This window comes from Panulirus ornatus, chromosome 13 (genome assembly GCF_036320965.1).
Source record: "Panulirus ornatus isolate Po-2019 chromosome 13, ASM3632096v1, whole genome shotgun sequence".
In the NCBI taxonomy this organism is placed as follows: domain Eukaryota; kingdom Metazoa; phylum Arthropoda; class Malacostraca; order Decapoda; family Palinuridae; genus Panulirus; species Panulirus ornatus.
In genome coordinates this window covers 467,138-490,433 of record NC_092236.1, presented here as the reverse complement: position 1 = coordinate 490,433, position 23,296 = coordinate 467,138, and the positions used below count along the sequence as shown (strand labels likewise).

General features: G+C 41.4%; 1 protein-coding gene across 1 annotated transcript in view; it reads right to left on the bottom strand.

Annotated features, from left to right (window-relative positions):
- Positions 1 to 23,296, bottom strand: part of Ziz (dedicator of cytokinesis protein Ziz) — a 526,511-nt gene that overhangs the window by 124,948 nt on the left and 378,267 nt on the right. Inside the window, exons 28-29 of the mRNA XM_071669140.1 lie at positions 18,274 to 18,432; positions 9,734 to 9,915 (exon numbers count right to left, since the gene is read on the bottom strand). Of these exons, the coding sequence (XP_071525241.1) occupies positions 9,734 to 9,915; positions 18,274 to 18,432 (341 nt within the window). The remainder of the gene's footprint in view (positions 1 to 9,733; positions 9,916 to 18,273; positions 18,433 to 23,296) is intronic.

Sequence of the window (23,296 nt, the reverse complement as noted above, 5' to 3'; positions counted from 1 at the left end):
ACTTCCTTATGGGGGGCAGCCCCAGAAAAGAGTACCCATAAATGTATACTGTTAATTCCAGAGCTGAAATTACACAAAATTAATTTAGAAAATGTTTTGCACCTTAGCATGAAAATGTCAATAATACTTGATGAAACAGTATATTTCAATCATTTTTAATTGCAACCTTAAACTTCCACAATTAATTCAGATTATTGAATTACCTTTAAATAAACTTTTAGTTATTAACTTTTAAAGTTCAAAAATTATGGGAAAAGCTTTGAAGCCAATCATTCGTAAGCAAGGCTGTTAAACTTTGACAATTAGCTAGGATTATCTGTGTTAATGTCATTGCTGATAATTCCACAGCTATGAAACCTTAACTCTATTTCTATGCTGTATGGTCTATATTTAATGATAGGGGAATACCAGTAATCTCATTGGTTTCATCTATTCTTTTTATTTGATTTTATGGTCTATTTTATCATGTGATTAGATCAAGAAATATGCCTACAAAGATGTCAATTGTCTGTACATATTCCAATCATGCTTTCATTTTTTGCTTTATTTCGTATGCTATGGGCTTTAAGTCATCACACCAGAGCCACGATGCAGCCTGGGAGAGAGATCTATATTCACAGGCATATCTCTTGGACTATGCTTCATACACTTTTTGTTCTTTTGTACACTGCCACACTTTGCATATTCATTACTTCCCTTGTTTCCTATCCATTCACTACTCAAACATTTTTGTACATCTGATAACTTTTCTACTAGGATCCTTCCTAAGTTTCCTTTTTTGCTTGCAGATATTTCATGCAGGTAACAGGTACAGGACACTTTCAGAAAGGGACAAAGAGGAATGTCATAAATAAATTATACATTTCCTTTTTCCATAGCCAGAGGTTGAACCCATTTATGTGAACATTCATTTTTCATTTCTTTTCAAGCTAGAAGTTTCAGTTTTCTAAATTATTTCTTACAATTTGTTCGCTGAGTATACAGCGTGGTGGCTGATTCATTTGGAAACTGCAGAAGTGGTGATGAGTTGGTTAAAGTGTGTTGGAAGAAGAAAGTTATAGGAGTAAATGTGAATAGGGCAAGGTTATTAGGTACAGTAGGGTTGAGGGCGAAGTCAATTGGAGGTGAGTTTGAAGGAGAAAAAAAAACTGAGGAAGTGAGTGTTTTTAGATATCTGGGAGGTGGATCTTGGCAGCGGATGGATACCATGGAAGCGGAAGTGGATCATAGGTTGGGGGAGGGGGCGAAAATTCTGGGAGCCGTGAAAGAATGTGTGGAAGTCGAGAACATTATCTCAGATGAGGCCAAAAATGGTGTATGTTTGAAGGAAATATGGTTCCAACAATGTTGTATGGTTGCGAGGCGTGAGATGGAGCTATGATAGGTTGTGCGCAGGGGATGATGTGTGGAAAGAGATGTTTGGGACAATGTGGTGGGTGTTGAGGTGGTTTGATCGATGTGAGTATAGTAAGTAAGGGTAAGGAGAAGATGTGTGGCATCAATAAAATGAGCGTGGTTGAGAGAGCAGAAGAGGGTGTTTTGAAGTGTTGGGCACATGGAGAGGTCAAGAGTGAGGACAGATTGACCAAGAGGATATATGTGTCGGAAATGGAGGGAGCAAGGAAGGAAGAGGGGGAGACAAATTGGAGGTGGTTTATGGGGATTTGGATGTGAACAAGTTTTTGTGTGATCGGGTCTCTGAACATTGCAGGAGGGTGAATGATTGAAAGGAGGCCAAAAGGAATAGATGTGATGAGCGATGTGGTATACCGGGGTTGACGTGCTGTCAGTGGATTGAATCAGGCATGTCGAATCGTCTGGGGTGTAAACCACCCCCTGGGAAAGCTGTGTATGTATGTTATTTTGCGTGTGTGTACGTATGTATATACATGTGTATGGGGGGCGGGTTTGGCCATCCATTTCCTCTACGTCTGTTTCATTGCGCTACCTTCGCAACGCGGGCACGACAGCGACAAAGTATAAAAAAAAAAAAAAAAAAAAAAAATTTTTCATATGTATCATATTTATACTGTGTGTATATTGGGTATGTGTCGTATATGTGTGGTATTTGTGTGGAATATGAATATATATATATATATATATTATATTAAATCTTATATATAATATTTTTTTTTCTTTTTTTCAATACGTTCGCCATTTCCCGCCCCCTTCCCCACGAGTTTGGTAGGTTAAGAACAGAGCGACTGGGCCTTTGCGGGGAATACCCTTACATGGCCCAATTCTCTGTTCCCATCTTTTGGAAAGTTAAAAGCAAAAAAATAAACAAAAATATCAAAAAAAAAAAAAAAAAACGAGAGAGGAGGATTTCCAAGCCCCCGCACCCTCCATTTTAAGTCGCCTTTTAAAGGACACGGAGGGAATACGTGGAGTATTCTTTGTCCCTATCCCCAGGGATATATATATATATATATTTATAGATAATTATTTATATATATTTATATATATATATATATAATTTTTTTTTTTTTTTTTGATACTTTGTCGCTGTCTCCCGCGTTTGCAAGGTAGCGCAAGGAAACAGACGAAAGAAATGGCCCAACCCCCCCCCCCCATACACATGTACATACACACGTCCACACACGCAAATATACATACCTACACAGCTTTCCATGGTTTACCCCAGACGCTTCACATGCCTTGATTCAATCCACTGACAGCACGTCAACCCCTGTATACCACATCGCTCCAATTCACTCTATTCCTTGCCCTCCTTTCACCCTCCTGCATGTTCAGGCCCCGATCACACAAAATCTTTTTCACTCCATCTTTCCACCTCCAATTTGGTCTCCCTCTTCTCCTCGTTCCCTCCACCTCCGACACATATATCCTCTTGGTCAATCTTTCCTCACTCATTCTCTCCATGTGCCCAAACCATTTCAAAACACCCTCTTCTGCTCTCTCAACCACGCTCTTTTTATTTCCACACATCTCTCTTACCCTTACGTTACTTACTCGATCAAACCACCTCACACCACACATTGTCCTCAAACATCTCATTTCCAGCACATCCATCCTCCTGCGCACAACTCTATCCATAGCCCACGCCTCGCAACCATACAACATTGTTGGAACCACTATTCCTTCAAACATACCCATTTTTGCTTTCCGAGATAATGTTCTCGATTTCCACACATTTTTCAAGGCTCCCAAAATTTTTGCCCCTCCCCCACCCTATGATCCACTTCCGCTTCCATGGTTCCATCCGCTGACAGATCCACTCCCAGATATCTAAAACACTTCACTTCCTCCAGTTTTTCTCCATTCAAACTCACCTCCCAATTGACTTGACCCTCAACCCTACTGTACCTAATAACCTTGCTCTTATTCACATTTACTCTTAACTTTCTTCTTCCACACACTTTACCAAACTCAGTCACCAGCTTCTGCAGTTTCTCACATGAATCAGCCACCAGCGCTGTATCATCAGCGAACAACAACTGACTCACTTCCCAAGCTCTCTCATCCCCAACAGACTTCATACTTGCCCCTCTTTCCAGGACTCTTGCATTTACCTCCCTAACAACCCCATCCATAAACAAATTAAACAACCATGGAGACATCACACACCCCTGCCGCAAACCTACATTCACTGAGAACCAATCACTTTCCTCTCTTCCTACACGTACACATGCCTTACATCCTTGATAAAAACTTTTCACTGCTTCTAACAACTTGCCTCCCACACCATATATTCTTAATACCTTCCACAAAGCATCTCTATCAACTCTATCATATGCCTTCTCCAGATCCATAAATGCTACATACAAATCCATTTGCTTTTCTAAGTATTTCTCACATACATTCTTCAAAGCAAACACCTGATCCACACATCCTCTACCACTTCTGAAACCGCACTGCTCTTCCCCAATCTGATGCTCTGTACATGCCTTCACCCTCTCAATCAATACCCTCCCATATAATTTACCAGGAATACTCAACAAACTTATACCTCTGTAATTTGAGCACTCACTCTTATCCCCTTTGCCTTTGTACAATGGCACTATGCACGCATTCCGCCAATCCTCAGGCACCTCACCATGAGTCATACATACATTAAATAACCTTACCAACCAGTCAACAATACAGTCACCCCCTTTTTTAATAAATTCCACTGCAATACCATCCAAACCTGCTGCCTTGCCGGCTTTCATCTTCCGCAAAGCTTTTACTACCTCTTCTCTGTTTACCAAATCATTTTCCCTAACCCTCTCACTTTGCACACCACCTCGACCAAAACACCCTATATCTGCCACTCTGTCATCAGACACATTCAACAAACCTTCAAAATACTCATTCCATCTCCTTCTCACATCACCACTACTTGTTATCACCTCCCCATTTACGCCCTTCACTGAAGTTCCCATTTGCTCCCTTGTCTTACGCACCCTATTTACCTACTTCCAGAACATCTTTTTATTCTCCCTAAAATTTACTGATAGTCTCTCACCCCAACTCTCATTTGCCCTTTTTTTCACCTCTTGCACCTTTCTCTTGACCTCCTGTCTCTTTCTTTTATACTTCTCCCACTCAATTGCATTTTTTCCCTGCAAAAATCGTCCAAATGCCTCTCTCTTCTCTTTCACTAATACTCTTACTTCTTCATCCCACCACTCACTACCCTTTCTAAACAGCCCACCTCCCACTCTTCTCATGCCACAAGCATCTTTTGCGCAATCCATCACTGATTCCCTAAATACATCCCATTCCTCCCCCCACTCCCCTAATATATGTATTATCCCTGGTGATTGAGTTTGGTAAAGTGTGTGGAAAAAGAAAGTTAAGAGTAAATGTGAATAAGAGCAAGGTTATTAGGTACAGTAGGGTTGAGGGTCAAGTCAATTGGGAGGTGAGTTTGAATGGAGAAAAACTGGAGGAAGTAAAGTGTTTTAGATATCTGGGAGTGGATCTGGCAGCGGATGGAACCATGGAAGCGGAGGTGGATCATAGGGTGGGGGAGGGGGCGAAAATTCTGGGGGCCTTGAAGAATGTGTGGAAGTCGAGAACATTATCTCGGAAAGCAAAAATGGGTATGTTTGAAGGAATAGTGGTTCCAACAATGTTGTATGGTTGTGAGGCGTGGGTTATGGATAGAGTTGTGCACAGGAGGATGGATGTGCTGGAAATGAGATGTTTGAGGACAATGTGTGGTGTGAGGTGGTTTGATCGAGTGAGTAACGTAAGGGTAAGAGAGATGTGTGGAAATAAAAAGAGCGTGGTTGAGAGAGCAGAAGAGGGTGTTTTGAAGTGGTTTGGGCACATGGAGAGAATGAGTGAGGAAAGATTGACCAAGAGGATATATGTGTCGGAGGTGGAGGGAATGAGGAGAAGAGGGAGACCAAATTGGAGGTGGAAAGATGGAGTGAAAAAGATTTTGTGTGATCGGGGCCTGAACATGCAGGAGGGTGAAAGGAGGGCAAGGAATAGAGTGAATTGGAGCGATGTGGTATACCGGGGTTGACGTGCTGTCAGTGGATTGAATCAAGGCATGTGAAGCGTCTGGGGTAAACCATGGAAAGCTGTGTAGGTATGTATATTTGCGTGTGTGGACGTATGCATATACATGTGTATGGGGGGGGTTGGGCCATTGCTTTCGTCTGTTTCCTTGCGCTACCTCGCAAACGCGGGAGACAGCGACAAAGTATAATAAAATATAAAATAATAATTATCCCTGGGGATAGGGTTGAAAGAATACTTCCCATGCATTCCTCACGTGTCATAGAAGGCGACTAGAGGGGACGGGAGCGGGGGGCCAGAAATCCTCCCCTCCTTGTAATTTTAACTTTCTAAAAAATGGGAAACAGACGGAGTCACACAGGGAGTGCTCATCCTCCTCGTAGACTCAGATTGGGGTGTCTAAATGTGTGTGGATGTAACCAAGATGTGAAAAAAGGAGAGATAGGTAGTATGTTTGAGGAAAGGAACCTGGATGTTTTGGCTCTGAGTGAAACGAAGCTCAAGGGTAAAGGGGAAGAGTGGTTTGGGAATGTCTTGGGAGTAAAGTCAGGGGTTAGTGAGAGGACAAGAGCAAGGGAAGGAGTAGCAGTACTCCTGAAACAGGAGTTGTGGGAGTATGTGATAGTGTAAGAAAGTAAATTCTTGATTAATATGGGTAAAACTGAAAGTTGATGGAGAGAGATGGGTGATTATTGGTGCAAATGCACCTGGGCATGAGAAGAAAGATCATGAGAGGCAAGTGTTTTGGGAGCAGCTGAATGAGTGTGTTAGTGGTTTTGATGCACGAGACTGGGTTATAGTGATGGGTGATTTGAATGCAAAGGTGAGTAATGTGGCAGTTGAGGGAATAATTGGTATACATGGGGTGTTCAGTGTTGGAAATGGAAATGGTGAAGAGCTTGTAGATTTATGTGCTGAAAAAGGACTGGTGATTGGGAATACCTGGTTTAAAAAGCGAGATATACATAAGTATACGTATGTAAGTAGGAGAGATGGCCAGAGAGCGTTATTGGATTACGTGTTAATTGACAGGCACGCGAAAGAGAGACTTTTGGATGTTAATGTGCTGAGAGGTGCAACTGGAGGGATGTCTGATCATTATCTTGTGGAGGCTAAGGTGAAGATTTGTATGGGTTTTCAGAAAAGAAGAGTGAATGTTGGGGTGAAGAGGGTGGTGAGAGTAAGTGAGCTTGGGAAAGAGACTTGTGTGAGGAAGTACCAGGAGAGACTGAGTACAGAATGGAAAAAGGTGAGAACAATGGAAGTAAGGGGAGTGGGGGAGGAATGGGATGTATTTAGGGAATCAGTGATGGATTGCGCAAAAGATGCTTGTGGCATGAGAAGCGTGGGAGGTGGGTTGATTAGAAAGGGTAGTGAGTGGTGGGATGAAGAAGTAAGATTATTAGTGAAAGAGAAGAGAGAGGCATTTGGACGACTTTTGCAGGGAAAATATGCAATTGAGTGGGAGATGTATAAAAGAAAGAGACAGGAGGTCAAGAGAAAGGTGCAAGAGGTGAAAAAGAGAGCAAATGAGAGGTGGGGTGAGAGAGTATCATTAAATTTTAGGGAGAATAAAAAGATGTTCTGGAAGGAGGTAAATAAAGTGCGTAAGACAAGGAAGCAAATGGGAACTTCAGTGAAGTGCGCAAATGGGGAGGTGATAACAAGTAGTGGTGATGTGAGAAGGAGATGGAGTGAGTATTTTGAAGGTTTGTTGAATGTGTTTGATGATAAGAGTGGCAGATATAGGGTGTTTTGGTCGAGGTGGTGTGCAAAGTGAGAGGGTTAGGGAAAATGATTTGGTAAACAGAGAAGAGGTAGTAAAAGCTTTGCGGAAGAAAGCCGGCAAGGCAGCAGGTTTAGATGGTATTGCAGTGGAATATATCAAAAAAGGGGGTGACTGTATTGTTGACTGGTTGGTAAGGTTATTTAATGTATGTATGACTCATGGTGAGGTGCCTGAGGATTGGCGGAATGCGTGCATAGTGCCATTGTACAAAGGCAAAGGGGATAAGAGTGAGTGCTCAAATTACAGAGATATAAGTTTGTTGAGTATTCCTGGTAAATTATATGGGAGGGTATTGATTGAGAGGGTGAAGGCATGTACAGAGCATCAGATTGGGGAAGAGCAGTGTGGTTTCAGAAGTGGTAGAGGATGTGTGGATCAGATGTTTGCTTTGAAGAATGTATGTGAGAAATAGTTAGAAAAGCAAATGGATTTGTATGTAGCATTTATGGATCTGGAGAAGGCATATGATAGAGTTGATAGAGATGCTCTGTGGAAGGTATTAAGAATATATGGTGTGGGAGGCAAGTTGTTAGAAGCAGTGAAAAGTTTTTATCGAGGATGTAAGGCATGTGTACGTGTAGGAAGAGAGGAAAGTGATTGGTTCTCAGTGAATGTAGGTTTGCGGCAGGGGTGTGTGATGTCTCCATGGTTGTTTAATTTGTTTATGGATGGGGTTGTTAGGGAGGTGAATGCAAGAGTTTTGGAAAGAGGGGCAAGTATGAAGTCTGTTGTGGATGAGAGGGCTTGGGAAGTTAGTCAGTTGTTGTTCGCTGATGATACAGCGCTGGTGGCTGATTCATGTGAGAAACTGCAGAAGCTGGTGACTGAGTTTGGTAAAGTGTGTGAAAGAAGAAAGTTAAGAGGAAATGTGAATAAGAGCAAGGTTATTAGGTACAGTAGGGTTGAGGGTCAAGTCAATTGGGAGGTAAGTTTGAATGGAGAAAAACTGAAGGAAGTAGTGTTTTAGATATCTGGGAGTGGATCTGGCAGCGGATGGAACCATGGAAGCGGAAGTGAATCATAGGGTGGGGGAGAGGGCGAAAATCCTCGGAGCCTTGAAGAATGTGTGGAAGTCGGGAACATTATCTCGGAAAGCAAAAATGGGTATGTTTGAAGGAATAGTGGTTCCAACAATGTTGTATGGTTGCGAGGCATGAGCTATGGATAGAGTTGTGTGCAGGAGGGTGGATGTGCTGGAAATGAGATGTTTGAGGACAATGTGTGGTGTGAGGTGGTTTGATCGAGTAAGTAATGTAAGGGTAAGAGAGATGTGTGGAAATAAAAAGAGCATGGTTGAGAGAGCAGAAGAGGGTGTTTTGAAATGGTTTGGGCACATGGAGAGAATGAGTGAGGAAAGATTGACCAAGAGGATATATGTGTCGGAGGTGGAGGGAACGAGGAGAAGTGGGAGACCAAATTGGAGGTGGAAAGATGGAGTGAAAAAGATTTTGTGTGATTGGGGCCTGAACATGCAGGAGGGTGAAAGGAGGGCAAGGAATAGAGTGAATTGGATGGATGTGGTATACCGGGGTTGACGTGCTGTCAGTGGATTGAATCAGGGCATGTGAAGCGTCTGGGGTAAACCATGGAAAGTTGCGTGGGGCCTGGATGTGGAAAGGGAGCTGTGGTTTCGGGCATTATTGCATGACAGCTAGAGACTGAGTGTGAACGAATGGGGCCTTTGTTGTCTTTTCCTAGTGCTACCTCGCACACATGAGGGGGGAGGGTGTTGGTATTCCATGTGTGGCGAGGTGGCGGTGGGAATGAATAAAGGCAGACAGTGTGAATTGTGTGCATGGGTATATATGTATGTGTCTGTGTGTGTATATATATGTGTACATTGAGATGTATAGGTATGTATATTTGCGTGTGTGGACGTGTCTGTATATACATTGTGTATGGGGGTGGGTTGGGCCATTTCTTTCATCTATTTCCTTGCGCTACCTCGCAAACGTGGGAGACAGCGACAAAGCAAAATAATAATAATAATAATAATAATAACATTTCCTACTGATTTTTCAACATCAAAAGGAGATATATTCTCTAAATCTGCTACTAGAATTCCTTGAAATCCAAAAGTGAGAAAGATATTGAAAAATGCAAAAAATATGTGAAAAATTGTTTTCCCATAAATGGCTCAAAAATTCACTCAACTAAATCAATAAACTGACAAAATCATTATAAAGAAATAAATCTGAATAGTAACAAGCTGGGCAGAAGGCTAGTTAGCAAGGGAATTAATAAGATATGGTTTAGTGTTAGGGTGGTTGGTAGTTGAAATAAACCAATGAGTAGACACTGAACACTGGCAGTTCACTAAGGTTTGAAATGCTAAGTGACAGAACAGAAGTTTCAGGAGATGGGGCCAAATGAATGTAGAACTCTCTCTCTCCATAATGTACAAACAGGTAATTACAACTGTTGACAATATATGTACAGAGGAACAAAAGTGTAAAGCTGATTGCTGACCTGATACAAGTGTGAATAGCACTGGACAAGTGCTGGGTAGTTACGTCGTGCTTCGTATATGGGAATGAGAATGCGGTAAAGGTTACCAAGTAATTCATATCTCTCTGCTCGCTCAACCATCCCTCCAGATAACTCCAGCTGACTAATCAGTGAGTCCATGGTGAAAACTGTGTCCACTAAACCTGTGAAAATCAGTATACTTGTAAATATGTTATCATAACTACAACTGGGTAAGCCAAAGAAAGCCACATCTGTTTTATAGCAAATATCATCTTACTGAATTTTCTATTTCTATCAAAGAGTCATGTATCCTAACAATAAAGACTTGCAAAAAGAAACTTTTCACCTGTGGTGTAACATCAAGTAGGCAGAGTCCAGCAACACCACAAATATTCAATATGGTTAACATTTCTTGCTAAATTCACTTGAAATATACATTATACACACCAGAATTACCAAAACAATTATATGAATTCAAGTAATGTAAGATTTAGTCTATCTAACTATGTCTCTGGGAACTCCCATCAAGGAGGTGGGGTCAGCAAAAGTCTTCATTTATCCATGTCCTTACATTCCCACCTCACATGCAACATTCCAAGCATTCTTCTCTCTATTCTCTCCCTCCAGTACTCTTCAACTCTATTTCCCCATGTCACAGGTGATCTTCTCACACAAACTCTTTTAATCGCACTATCGTGCACTCTCCTCATAAACTTAGTGTCTTGTATTCTTCCAGCATGCCCAAACCATCTCAAAGTATTTCAATTCAACCACTCTACTCCACAATTCATTCCCTTTGCATTCCCTGCTATACCATATCTCTCATACACCCTGTCATTACTTTTGTAATTCTGTGTATTCATGCCATAATGCTCCTCTCAAATAGCTCTTTCCACTGCCTGGATTCATGACCTATGTAACTCAACCCATGTCAATGTTTTGCCTGCATAGGTCAGGGTTGGGAGGATTTCGCTGTCCATTCATCCTTTCTTCAATCCCATATATACACCTATATCTTTCATTATTCTATTCTGGGACCCAATGACTTCTAAGCTGTACTGCTCTCTCCCTTGTCTCTCCTTCCATATCATCAGATGTACCCAAGATAGCTCCCAAGAAATGGCTGCCTGTGTGCCCCTAACACTAGCTAGACAATGCAGTACTCGGCAAGCTGCTGCATCACATGATTATTGTGTGGCCATCAGTAACTCAAGGGTGGGCCTTTTGTTACTTTCTCAAAAATTTGTAAATACTTTTCCTTGTCTTTTCTTTCTCCATCTAATAATTATCTCTATATTTCAATTAAGGCCCGGCATTGATGCAGACTTTTGTTCATGACTGGAGCCTTCAACATGAAAAATAAAAAAAAATACATAAATTCTGTCACCTCTTCCAATCTTTCTATTTACACATCTATTACATAGTTTAGTACATTTACTTTCTCACTAAAGGGGGCTTTGCAAAATCTTTATTTTTACGGTTTCCTTTCAAACATACTTAATCGCTGCTTCTCATGTTAGAGAGATAGCACCAAGAACCAGACAAAGAATGGTCCATCCATTCATACACACACACCCACACACACACACACACACACACACACATACACACACACACACACACACACACACATACACACACACACACACACATATATGTATATTATCATTATTCTTAATTATATTTAACCACCATCTCCCACGTTAGCGAGTTAGCACAAGGAAACAGACGAGGAATGGCCCAACCCACCCACATACACATGTATATACATAAACACCCACACACGCACTTATACATACACATACACACACACATATATATATATATATATATATATATATATATATATTTTTTTTATCATTATTTTGCTTTGTCGGTCTCCCGCGTTAGCGAGGTAGCGCAGGGAAACAGATGAAAGAATGGAGCAGCCCACCCATGTACACATGTATATACATACACGTCCACACACGCAAATATACATACCTATACATCTCAATGTACACATATATATACACACACAGACATATACATATATACACGTGTACATAACCCATACTGTCTGCCTTTATTTATTCCCATCGCCACCTCGCCACACATGGAATAACAACCCCCTCCCCCCTCATGTGTGCGAGGTAGCGCTAGGAAAAGACAACAAAGGCCACATTCGTTCACACTCAGTCTCTAGCTGTCATGTAATAATGCACCGAAACCACGGCTCCCTTTCCACATCCACGCCCCACAGAACTTTCCATGGTTTACCCCAGATGCTTCACATGCCCTGGTTCAATCCATTGACAGCACGTCGACCCCGGTATACCACATCGTTCCAATTCACTCTATTCCTTGCACGCCTTTCACCCTCCTGCATGTTCAGGCCCCGATCACTCAAAATCTTTTTCACTCCATCTTTCCACGTCTAATTTGGTCTCCCACTTCTCCTCGTGGCAGATATAGGGTGTTTTGGTCGAGGTGGTGTGCAAAGTGAGAGGGTTAGGGAAAATGATTTGGTAAATAGAGAAGAGGTAGTAAAAGCTTTACGGAAGATGAAAGCCGGCAAGGCAGCAGGTTTGGATGGTATTGCAGTGGAATTTATTAAAAAAGGGGGTGACTGTATTGCTGACTGGTTGGTGAGGTTATTTAATCTATGTATGATTCATGGTGAGGTGCCTGAGGATTGGTGGTATGCTTGCATAGTGCCATTGTACATAGGCAAAGGGGATAAGAGTAAGTGCTCAAATTACAGAGATATAAGTTTGTTGAGTATTCCTGGTAAATTATATGGGAGGGTATTGATTGAGAGGGTGAAGGCATGTACAGAGCATCAGATTGGGGAAGAGCAGTGTGGGTTCAGAAGTGGTAGAGGATGTGTGGATCAGGTGTTTGCTTTGAAGAATGTATGTGAGAAATACTTAGAAAAACAAATGGATTTGTATGTAGCATTTATGGATCTGGAGAAGGCATATGATAGAGTTGATAGAGATGCTCTGTGGAAGGTTTTAAGAATATATGGAGTGGGAGGCAAGTTGTTAGAAGCAGTGAAAAGTTTTTATCGAGGATGTCAGGCATGTGTATGTGTAGGAAGAGAGGAAAGTGATTGTTCTCAGTGAATGTAGGTTTGTGGCATGGGTGTGTGATGTTTCCATGGTTGTTTAATTTGTTTATGGATGGGGTTGTTAGGGAGGTGAATGCAAGAGTTTTGGAAAGAGGGGCAAGTACGCAGTCTGTTGTGGATGAGAGAGCTTGGGAAGTGAGTCAGTTGTTGTTCGCTGATGATACAGCGCTGGTGGCTCATTCATGTAAGAAACTGCAGAAGCTGGTGACTGAGTTTGGTAAAGTGTGTGAAAGAAGAAAGTTAAGAGTAAATGTGAATAAGAGCAAGGTTATTAGGTACAGTAGGGCTGAGGGTCAAGTCAATTGGGAGGTAAGTTTGAATGGAGAAAAACTGGAGGAAGCAAAGTGTTATAGATATCTGGGAATGGATCTGGCAGCGGATGGAACCATGGAAGCGGAAGTGGATCATAGGGTGGGGGAGGGGGCGAAAATTCTGGGAGCCTTGAAGAATGTTTGGAAGTCGAGAACATTATCTCGGAAAGCAAAAATGGGTATGTTTGAAGGAATAAAGGTTCCAACAATGTTGTATGGTTGCGAGGCGTGGGCTATGGATAGAGTTGTGCGCAGGAGGGTGGATGTGCTGGAAATGAGATGTTTAAGGACAATATATAGTGTGAGGTGGTTTGATCGAGTAAGTAATGTAAGGGTAAGAGAGATGTGTGGAAATAAAAAGTGTGGTTGAGAGAGCAGAAGAGGGTGTTTTGAAATGGTTTGGGCACATGGAAAGAATGAGTGAGGAAAGATTGACCAAGAAGATATATGTGTCGGAGGTGGAGGGAACGAGGAGAAGTGGGAGACCAAATTGGAGGTGGAAAGATGGAGTGAAAAAGATTTTGAGTGATCGGGGCCTGAACATGCAGGAGGGTGAAAGGCGTGCAAGGAATAGAGTGAATTGGAATGATGTGGTATACCGGGGTCGACGTGCTGTCAATGGATTGAATCAGGGCATGTGAAGCGTCTGGGGTAAACCATGGAAAGTGTGTGGGGCCTGGATGTGGAAAGGGAGCTGTGGTTTCAGTGCATTATTACGTGACAGCTAGAGACTGAGTGTAAACGAATGTACCCTTTGTTTTCTTTTCCTAGCACTACCTCGCACACATGGGGGGGGGGGGTTCATTTCATGTGTGATGTGGTGGCCACGGAAATGAATAAGGGCAGACAGTATGAATTATGTACATGTGTATATATGCATATGTCAGTGTGTGTATATATATGCATACGTTGAGATGTATAGGTATGTATAGGTGCGTGTGTGGATGTGTATGTATATACATGTGTATATGGGTGGGTTGGGCCATTTTTTCGTCTGTTTCCTTGGCTACCTCGCTAACGCGGGAGACAGCGACAAAGTATAATAAATAAATATAAATATATATATATATATATATATATATATATATATATATATATATATATGTTCTCAACTTCCACACATTCTTCAAGGCTCCCAGGATTTTCGCCCCCTCCCCCACCCTATGATTTACTTCCACTTCCATGGTTCCATCCGCTGCCAGATCCACTCCCAGATATCTAAAACTTCACTTCCTCCAGTTTTTCTCCATTCAAACTTACCTCCCAATTGACTTGACCCTCAACCCTACTGTACCTAATAACATTACTCTTAACTCCGAAAATAACCTTACTCTTATCTCCGAAAGCAAAAATGGGTATGTTTGAAGGAATAGTGGTTCCAACATTGTTGTATGGTTGCGAGGCGTGGGCTATGGATAGAGTTGTGCGCAGGAGGGTGGATGTGCTGGATCTGAGATGTTTGAGGACAATATGTGGTGTGAGGTGGTTTGATCGAGTAAGTAATGTAAGGGTAAGAGAGATGTGTGGAAATAAAAAGAGCGTAGTTGAGAGAGCAGAGGAGGGTGTTTTGAAATGGTCTGGGCACATGGAGAGAAAGAGTGAGGAAAGATTGACCAAGAGGCTATATGTGTCAGAGGTGGAGGAAACGAGGAGAAGTGGGAGACCAAATTGGAGGTGGAAAGATGGAGTGAAAAAGATTTTGAGTCATCGGGGCCTGAACATGCAGGAGGGTGAAAGGTGGGCAAGGAATAGAGTGAATTGGATCGATGTGGTATACTGGGGTCGATGTGCTGTCAATGGATTGAATCAGGGCATGTGAATCGTCTGGGGTAAACCATGGAAAGTTCTGTGGGGCCTGGATGTGGATAGGGAGCTGTGGTTTCGGGCATTATTGCATGACAGCTGGAGACTGAGTGTGAGCGAATGGGGCCTTTGTTGTCTTTTCCTGGCGCTGCCTCGTGCACATGAGGGGGGAGGGGGATGTTATTCGTGTGTGCCGGGGTGGCGATGGGGGAGAGTAGGGGCAGACAGTGTGAATTGTGTGCATATGTGTATATGTGTGTGTCTGTGTGTGTATATATGTGCGTACGTTCGGATGTGTTGATGTGTATGTTTGTGTGTGTGGACGTATGTGTGTGTGATGTGTGTGGGGGTGGGTTGGGCCATTTCTTTCATCTGTTTCCTTGCCCTACCTCGCAGGTGCGGGAGACAGCGACAAAGCAAAATAAATAAAATAAAATAATATATATATGGAGAGTGAATATCACATTTTATATGTGATGCCTGAAATGGTTCATGTTTTGTTCAGTGAGAGTGACTGTACACTCAAGGAGATTGAGAAAGACAGTGTCCATTCTCTTTCAATGCATCAACGTTTCATGACTGTTATTGTAATGAGCTAATAATTAGGTTTATATACTATTGCCAGGTATAAATCCATGCTGGGTCTTATGTTTCTTGCTCTTATAAGATACACTAGGATGTATCCTTTTATCACTTTAAATGACTTTTATTACATATGAGTTCAAGCTAAATTGCCTATACTACCAAGGTATAAGCTTTGATCCTCCTTTGTGAATTGGTGTTACAAATGCCATTTTGCAATTGCCTGCTTCTTTGTTATAATAAAAATTTTGCTTCAGCACTAGTTTCACTATTGCTGCTTTTGGTCTTCTTTAGGATGATGGCTGGAATTCCATTTGGTCTCACTTATGAGTTCTCTCAAAGGTCATCATCTGCCCTGCTTATATCTTTTCATCATGTCCGTCTAAAATGCAGTCAGTATGTATTTGCAAGAGTTCATCATCTAAATTTTCTTAGCCTCTGAGCAGAATAATATGTATTGTTCAATTACTACCTTGCATATTTTCATATATCCACAGGGATGACAGAGAAAGAATACTACCCATGTATCTCCTGAATCACATAGATGGAGAATGGGAGGGAAGTGAGCAGGGGGCTGGAAATCTTCCATTTTGTAATACTTTCCAAAACAAGGAACAGAGGAAGGAGGCAGGTAATGATCTTTAATCCTCTAAGGCTCAGTTAATCTGTTCTGGAAGCTAACTTGCTCATGCGGAAAATAGCAAATAAAAAAAAAAATGGGGTCATTTTCATACATTTCTCTCAGTAAAAGGTCTAATCTCTGATTTTTTGCTTTCTGTTTTGGTCAAGTGCAAAAATGGTAACTGGGTTTCTGTCCATGTTTTTCATCTCTGTACACTCATTCTCAGATCTGTTCTATAGAATTTTCTCATTTTCTCAAGGTCTCTTTTATTTGTTCCTCACTCTTTCCAATTATTTTTTTTTCCGTTCTTATTCTATTCCTCCATTGGTTTTTGTCTCTTCATATCTTCCATTAAGCTGTATTTTCATTTTGGCTGGTGTCAACCCAATGATTGTCTGTCATATTTTCTCATAGAATATTACTCTGTATTGTTGTTGTTGAAGATCTTACTCTATTATGTATTTAAAATCTATTCACTGATAGCTCTCCAATCTGTACTGTTATGAAGAAAATTCATGTTGCTCAATCTATTGTTGTCTTCAACTGCTGTATCATGGACACATTCATTCATTTCCACAAAGTGTGCTGTAGTTAATTCAATGATGTGATCTGATAACTTGCACCATCCACTTTTATGTCTGTGTATAAAGCTATTGTTTGATTTTGGCTATCTATGCTATGAATATTTCATACTGTTCCAAGTCTGTTTCATCTTTCATTTTCTTATAAATCCAAGTTTCTGAAATACTGATCAGTTGTGTGTTGTTATCTTTAGATCTTTAGTGTATTCACTGATGTAAGTTACCTTGTTTCAAAATGTCTCAATTTTTTCTATACATAACTGCCTCTCCTGCATTAGTGAAGTAGCACCAGGAACAGCTTATCAGCAACCTCATTTGGACACATTCACTCTCGAGCTGTCATGTACAAACTGTGATTACTTACATATCTTCTGTATTAATGATTCACTAATCCTTTATAGGTCCTTAGTTGGTCACTTTTTTGGCTGTTTGATTTCTCATTTAAGAGTAGCTCATTTCTGATTCTCAAAGGGGTTTCTTTGTCTTGATTATACTGTACTATCAAATTTCTTTTGCTAAGACTTCCCTTATTTTGTTCTCTGAAAAAAAAAATCCATTGGTTTGGTAGGTTTCTGAATTTGGCCACTATTGGTTTTAGTTCTTATTCCATTTTGGTCTCTTTTAATGTCCTATTCTCTATATTCTTTCTATATTGGTACAAGCTATTGTTCCATTTTGCTCTTCTGTTCAATAATATGTCATTTTCACATTCATATTTCTGCCATTCATTATCAAATTTGCACCTCTTTTTTTCCTTTTCTTCTCCATCTGTTTTCTAGACCATGAATCTCCTCTGGTTTTCATTAAACAATTTCCATCTCTGTTTATATCTTCTTGTATGGCAACTTTCAACTCTTTGCTGACCATGATTCTTTTCTTCCTCCACATCCTAAAATTTCATTTTTAATTCTTGTACTTTCTACATACTTTGTTCCTGGATGTTGAAATCTACATTTCTCATCTTTCTTATGCCTTCAAAAACTTGTGTAATAAAGGCAAGTTTCTGTCTGTAACTAGGTTTCGTGAGTGCATGAATCTATGTTCATTTTGTGCATAAACTTATGCTCATCTGATTTACTTATATGATGTGCCATATTTGTAAAACATTTCAGGATGAACATACATTCACTTCCTTCACAATAATAATATCCCCTGGCAACTACAATTCCAAAAAGGAGAGCTTTCATACCCATAATTACCTTATCAAAATATCTGCATCTTCTTAAATATGAATGCATTGTGCTTTAACATACATTCTGGGTTGACTATACTTGTATTCATCAAAGTATCAGCATCCTCCTCTTTGATATAGTCAACATGTAATCTTGTCTCACCTTATTTGTTAGTCTTTATTTTTCCACTTTAATTTTGTTTCTTGTCATCTTTAAAGTGAAAGGATAGTTAGTTTAATCATTAGTCCTTCAGCCTAATTAGCTAAAATAAGTCACAGTCACCCTATAAAAAACATAAAATCTAAAGTAAACCAGAGCAACAACACAAACCACTGAATTCTTCAAAAAGCATCTTACCAGCATCTAACCGCAGGTTAGACTCATCCCTTGGAATATTATCTGATATGATTGAGAAGACGTGGCAACCCTCAGGAAACTCTCCTTGGTGACGTAAATACTCAGCCATGAGAGCTGCTATATGAAGGTGACAAAATGCAGCCTGTGAAAAAAAAAAAAATTATTGGTGCATATGCATCTGCACCTGGGCATGAGAAGAAAGATCATGAGAGGCAAGTGTTTTGGGAGCAGCTGAATGAGTGTGTTAGTAGTTTTGATGCACAAGACTGGGTTATAGTGATGGGTGATTTGAATGCAAAGGTGAGTAATGTGGAACTTGAGGGAATAATTGGTATACATGGGGTGTTCAGTGTTGTAAACGGAAATGGTGAAGAGCTTGTAGATCTATGTGCTGAAAAAGGAATGGTGATTGGGAATACCTGGTTTAAAAAGCGAGATATACATAAGTATACGTATGTAAGTAAGAGAGATGGCCAGAGAGCGTTATTGGATTACATGTTAATTGATAGGGGCGAGAAAGAGAGACTTTTGGATGTTAATGGGCTGAGAGGTGCAACTGGAGGGATGTCTGATCATTATCTTATGGAACCGAAGGTGAAGATTTGCAGGGGTTTTCAGAAAAGAAGAGAGAATGTTGGGGTGAAGAGAGTGGTGAGAGTAAGTGAGCTTGGGAAGGAGACTTGTGTCAGGAAGTACCAGGAGAGACTGAGTACAGAATGGAAATAGGTAAGAACCAAGGGCATAAGGGGAGTGGGGAAGGAATGGGATATATTCAGGGAAGCAGTGATGGCTTGCGCAAAAGATGCTTGTGGCATGAGAAGCATGGGAGGTGGGTTGATTAGAAAGGGTAATGAGTGGTGGGATGAAGCAGTAAGATTATTAGTGAAAGAGAAGAGAGAGGCATTTAGACGATTTTTGCAGGGAAAAAATGCAAATGAGTGGGAGATGTATAAAAGAAAGAGACAGGAGGTCAAGAGAAAGGTGCAAGAGATGAAAAAGAGGGCAAATGAGAGTTGGGGTGAGAGAGTATCATTAAATTTTAGGAAGAATTAAAAGATGTTTTGGAAGGAGGTAAATAAAAAGCATAAGACAGGGGAGCAAATGGGAACTTCAGTGAAGGGGGCTAATGGGGAGGTGATAACAAGTAGTGGTGATGTGAGAAGGAGATGGAGTGAGTATTTTGAAGGTTTGTTGAATGTGTTTGATGATAGAGTGGCAGATATAGGGTGTTTTGGTCGAGGTGGTGTGCAAAGTGAGAGGGTTAGGGAAAATGATTTGGTAAACACAGAAGAGGTAGTAAAAGCTTTATGGAAGATTTATTTATTAAAAAAGGGGGTGACTGTTTTGTTGACTGGTTGGTAAGGTTACTTAATGTATGTATGATTCATGGTGAGGTGCCTGAGGATTGGGGCAATGCTTGCATAGTGCCATTGTACAAAGGCAAAGGGGATAAGAGTGAGTGCTCAAATTACAGAGGTATAAGTTTGTTGAGTATTCCTGGGAAATTATATGGGAGGGTATTGATTGAGAGGGTGAAGGCATGTACAAAGCATCAGATTAGGGAAGACTGTGTGGTTTCAGAAGTGGTAGAGGATGTGTGGACCAGGTGTTTGCTTTGAAGAATGTATGTGAGAAATACTTAGAAAAGCAAATGGATTTGTATGTAGCATTTATGGATCTGGAGAGGGCATATGATAGAGTTGATAGAGATGCTCTGTGGAAGGTATTAAGAATATATGGTGTGGGAGGCAAGTTGTTAGAAGCGGTGAAAAGTTTTTATCGAGGATGTAAGGCATGTGTACGTGTAGGAAGAGAGGAAAGTGATTGGTTCTCAGTGAATGTAGGTTTGCGGCAGGGGTGTGTGATGTCTCCATGCTCGTTTAATTTGTTTAGGGAGGTGAATGCAATGCAAGAGTTTTGGAAAGAGGGGCAAGTATGCAGTCTGTTGTGGATGAGAGAGCTTGGGAATGGAGTCAATTGTTGTTCGCTGATGATACAGCGCTGGTGGCTGATTCATGTGAGAAACTGCAGAAGCTGGTGACTGAGTTTGGTAAAGTGTGTGAAAGAAAAAAGTTAAGAGTAAATGTGAATAAGAGCAAGGTTATTAGGTACAGTAGGCTTGAGGGTCAAATCAATTGGGAGGTAAGTTTGAATGGAGAAAAACTGGAGGCAGTGAAGTGTTTTAGATATCTGGGAGTGGATCTGGCAGCGGATGGAACCTTGGAAACGGAAGTGAATCATAGGGTGGGGGAGGGGGCGAAAATTCTGGGAGCCTTGAAGAATGTGTGGAAGTCGAGAACATTATCTCGGAAAGCAAAGATGGGTATGTTTGAAGGAATAAAGGTTCCAACAATGTTGTATGGTTGCGAGACGTGGGCTATGGATAGAGTTGTGCGCAGGAGGGTGGATGTGTTGGAAATGAGATGTTTGAGGACAATATGTGGTGTGAGGTGGTTTGATCGAGTAGGTAATGTAAGAGTAAGAGAGATGTGTGGAAATAAAAAGAGTGTGGTTGAGAGAGCAGAGGGGGGTGTTTTGAAATGGTTTGGTCACATGGAGAGAATGAGTGAGGAAAGATTGACCAAGAGGATATATGTGTCAGAGGTGGAGGGAACGAGGAGAAGTGGGAGACCAAATTGGAGGTGGAAAGATGGAGTGAAAAAGATTTTGAGTGATCGGGGCCTGAACATGCAGGAGGGTGAAAGGCGTGCAAGGAATAGAGTGAATTGGAACTATGTGGTATACAGGGGTCGACGTGCTGACAATGGAGTGAACCAGGGCATGTGAAGCGTCTGGGGTAAACCATGGAAAGTTCTGTGGGGCCTGGATGTGGAAAGGGAGCTGTGGTTTCGGTGCATTATTACATGACAGCTAGAGACTAAGTGTGAATGAATGGGGCCTTTGTTGTCTTTTCCTAGCGCTACCTCGCACACATGAGGGGGGAGGGGGTTGTTATTCCATGTTTGGCAAGGTGGCGATGGGAATAAATAAAGGCAGACAGTATGGATTGTGTACATGTGTATATATGTATATGTCTGTGTGTGTATATATATGTGTACATTGAGATGTATAGGTATGTATATTTGCGTGTGTGGACGTGTAAGTATATACATGTGTATGTGGGTGGGTTGGGCCATTCTTTCGCCCGTTTCCTTGCGCTACCTCGCTAGCGCAGGAAACAGCGACAAAGCAAAATAAAAAGAAATAATAAAAAAATAGTATATATATATATATATATATATTTTTTTTTTTTTGTCGCTGTCTCCCGCGTTTGCGAGGTAGCGCAAGGAAAGAGACGAAAGAAATGGCCCAACCCCCCCCCATACACATGTATATACATACGTGAACACACGCAAATATACATACCTACACAGCTTTCCATGGTTTACCCCAGACGCTTCACATGCCCCGATTCAATCCACTGACAGCACGTCAACCCCGGTATACCACATCGCTCCAATTCACTCTATTCCTTGCCCTCCTTTCACCCTCCTGCATGTTCAGGCCCCGATCACACAAAATCTTTTTCACTCCATCTTTCCACCTCCAATTTGGTCTCCCTCTTCTCCTCGTTCCCTCCACCTCCGACACATATATCCTCTTGGTCAATCTTTCCTCACTCATTCTCTCCATGTGCCCAAACCATATCAAAACACCCTCTTCTGCTCTCTCAACCACGCTCTTTTTATTTCAACACATCTCTCTTACCCTTACGTTACTTACTCGATCAAACCACCTCACACCACACATTGTCCTCAAACATCTCATTTCCAGCACATCCATCCTCCTGCGCACAACTCTATCCATAGCCCACGCCTCGCAACCATACAACATTGTTGGAACCACTATTCCTTCAAACATACCCATTTTTGCTTTCCGAGATAATGTTCTCGACTTCCACACATTCTTCAAGGCTCCCAGCACTTTCGCCCCCTCCCCAACCCTATGATCCACTTCCGCTTCCATGGTTCCATCCGCTGCCAGATCCACTCCCAGATATCTAAAACACTTCACTTCCTCCAGTTTTTCTCCATTCAAACTCACCTCCCAATTGACTTGACCCTCAACCCTACTGTACCTAATAACCTTGCTCTTATTCACATTTACTCTTAACTTTCTTCTTTCACACACTTTACCAAACTCAGTCACCAGCTTCTGCAGTTTCTCACATGAATCAGCCACCAGCGCTGTATCATCAGCAAACAACAACTGACTCACTTCCCAAGCTCTCTCATCCCCAACAGACTTCATACTTGCCCCTCTTTCCAAAACTCTTGCATTCACCTCCCTAACAACCCCATCCATAAACAAATTAAACAACCATGGAGACATCACACACCCCTGCTGCAAACCTACATTCACTGAGAACCAATCACTTTCCTCTCTTCCTACACGTACACATGCCTTACATCCTCGATAAAAACTTTTCACTGCTTCTAACAACTTGCCTCCCACTCCATATATTCTTAATACCTTCCACAGAGCATCTCTATCAACTCTATCATATGCCTTCTCCAGATCCATAAATGCTACATACAAATCCATTTGCTTTTCTAAGTATTTCTCACATACATTCTTCAAAGCAAACACCTGATCCACACATCCTCTACCACTTCTGAACCCACACTGCTCTTCCCCAATCTGATGCTCTGTACATGCCTTCACCCTCTCAATCAATACCCTCCCATATAATTTACCAGGAATACTCAACAAACTTATACCTCTGTAATTTGAGCACTCACTCTTATCCCCTTTGTCTTTGTACAATGGCACTATGCACGCATTCTGCCAATCCTCAGGCACCTCACCGTGAGTCATACATATATTAAATAACCTTACCAACCAGTAAACAATACAGTCACCCCCTTTTTTAATAAATTCCACTGCAATACCATCCAAACCTGCTGCCTTGCCGGCTTTCATCTTCCACAAAGCTTTTACTACCTCTTCTCTGTTTACCAAATCATTTTCCCTAACCCTCTCACTTTGCACACCACCTCGACCAAAACACCCTATATCTGCC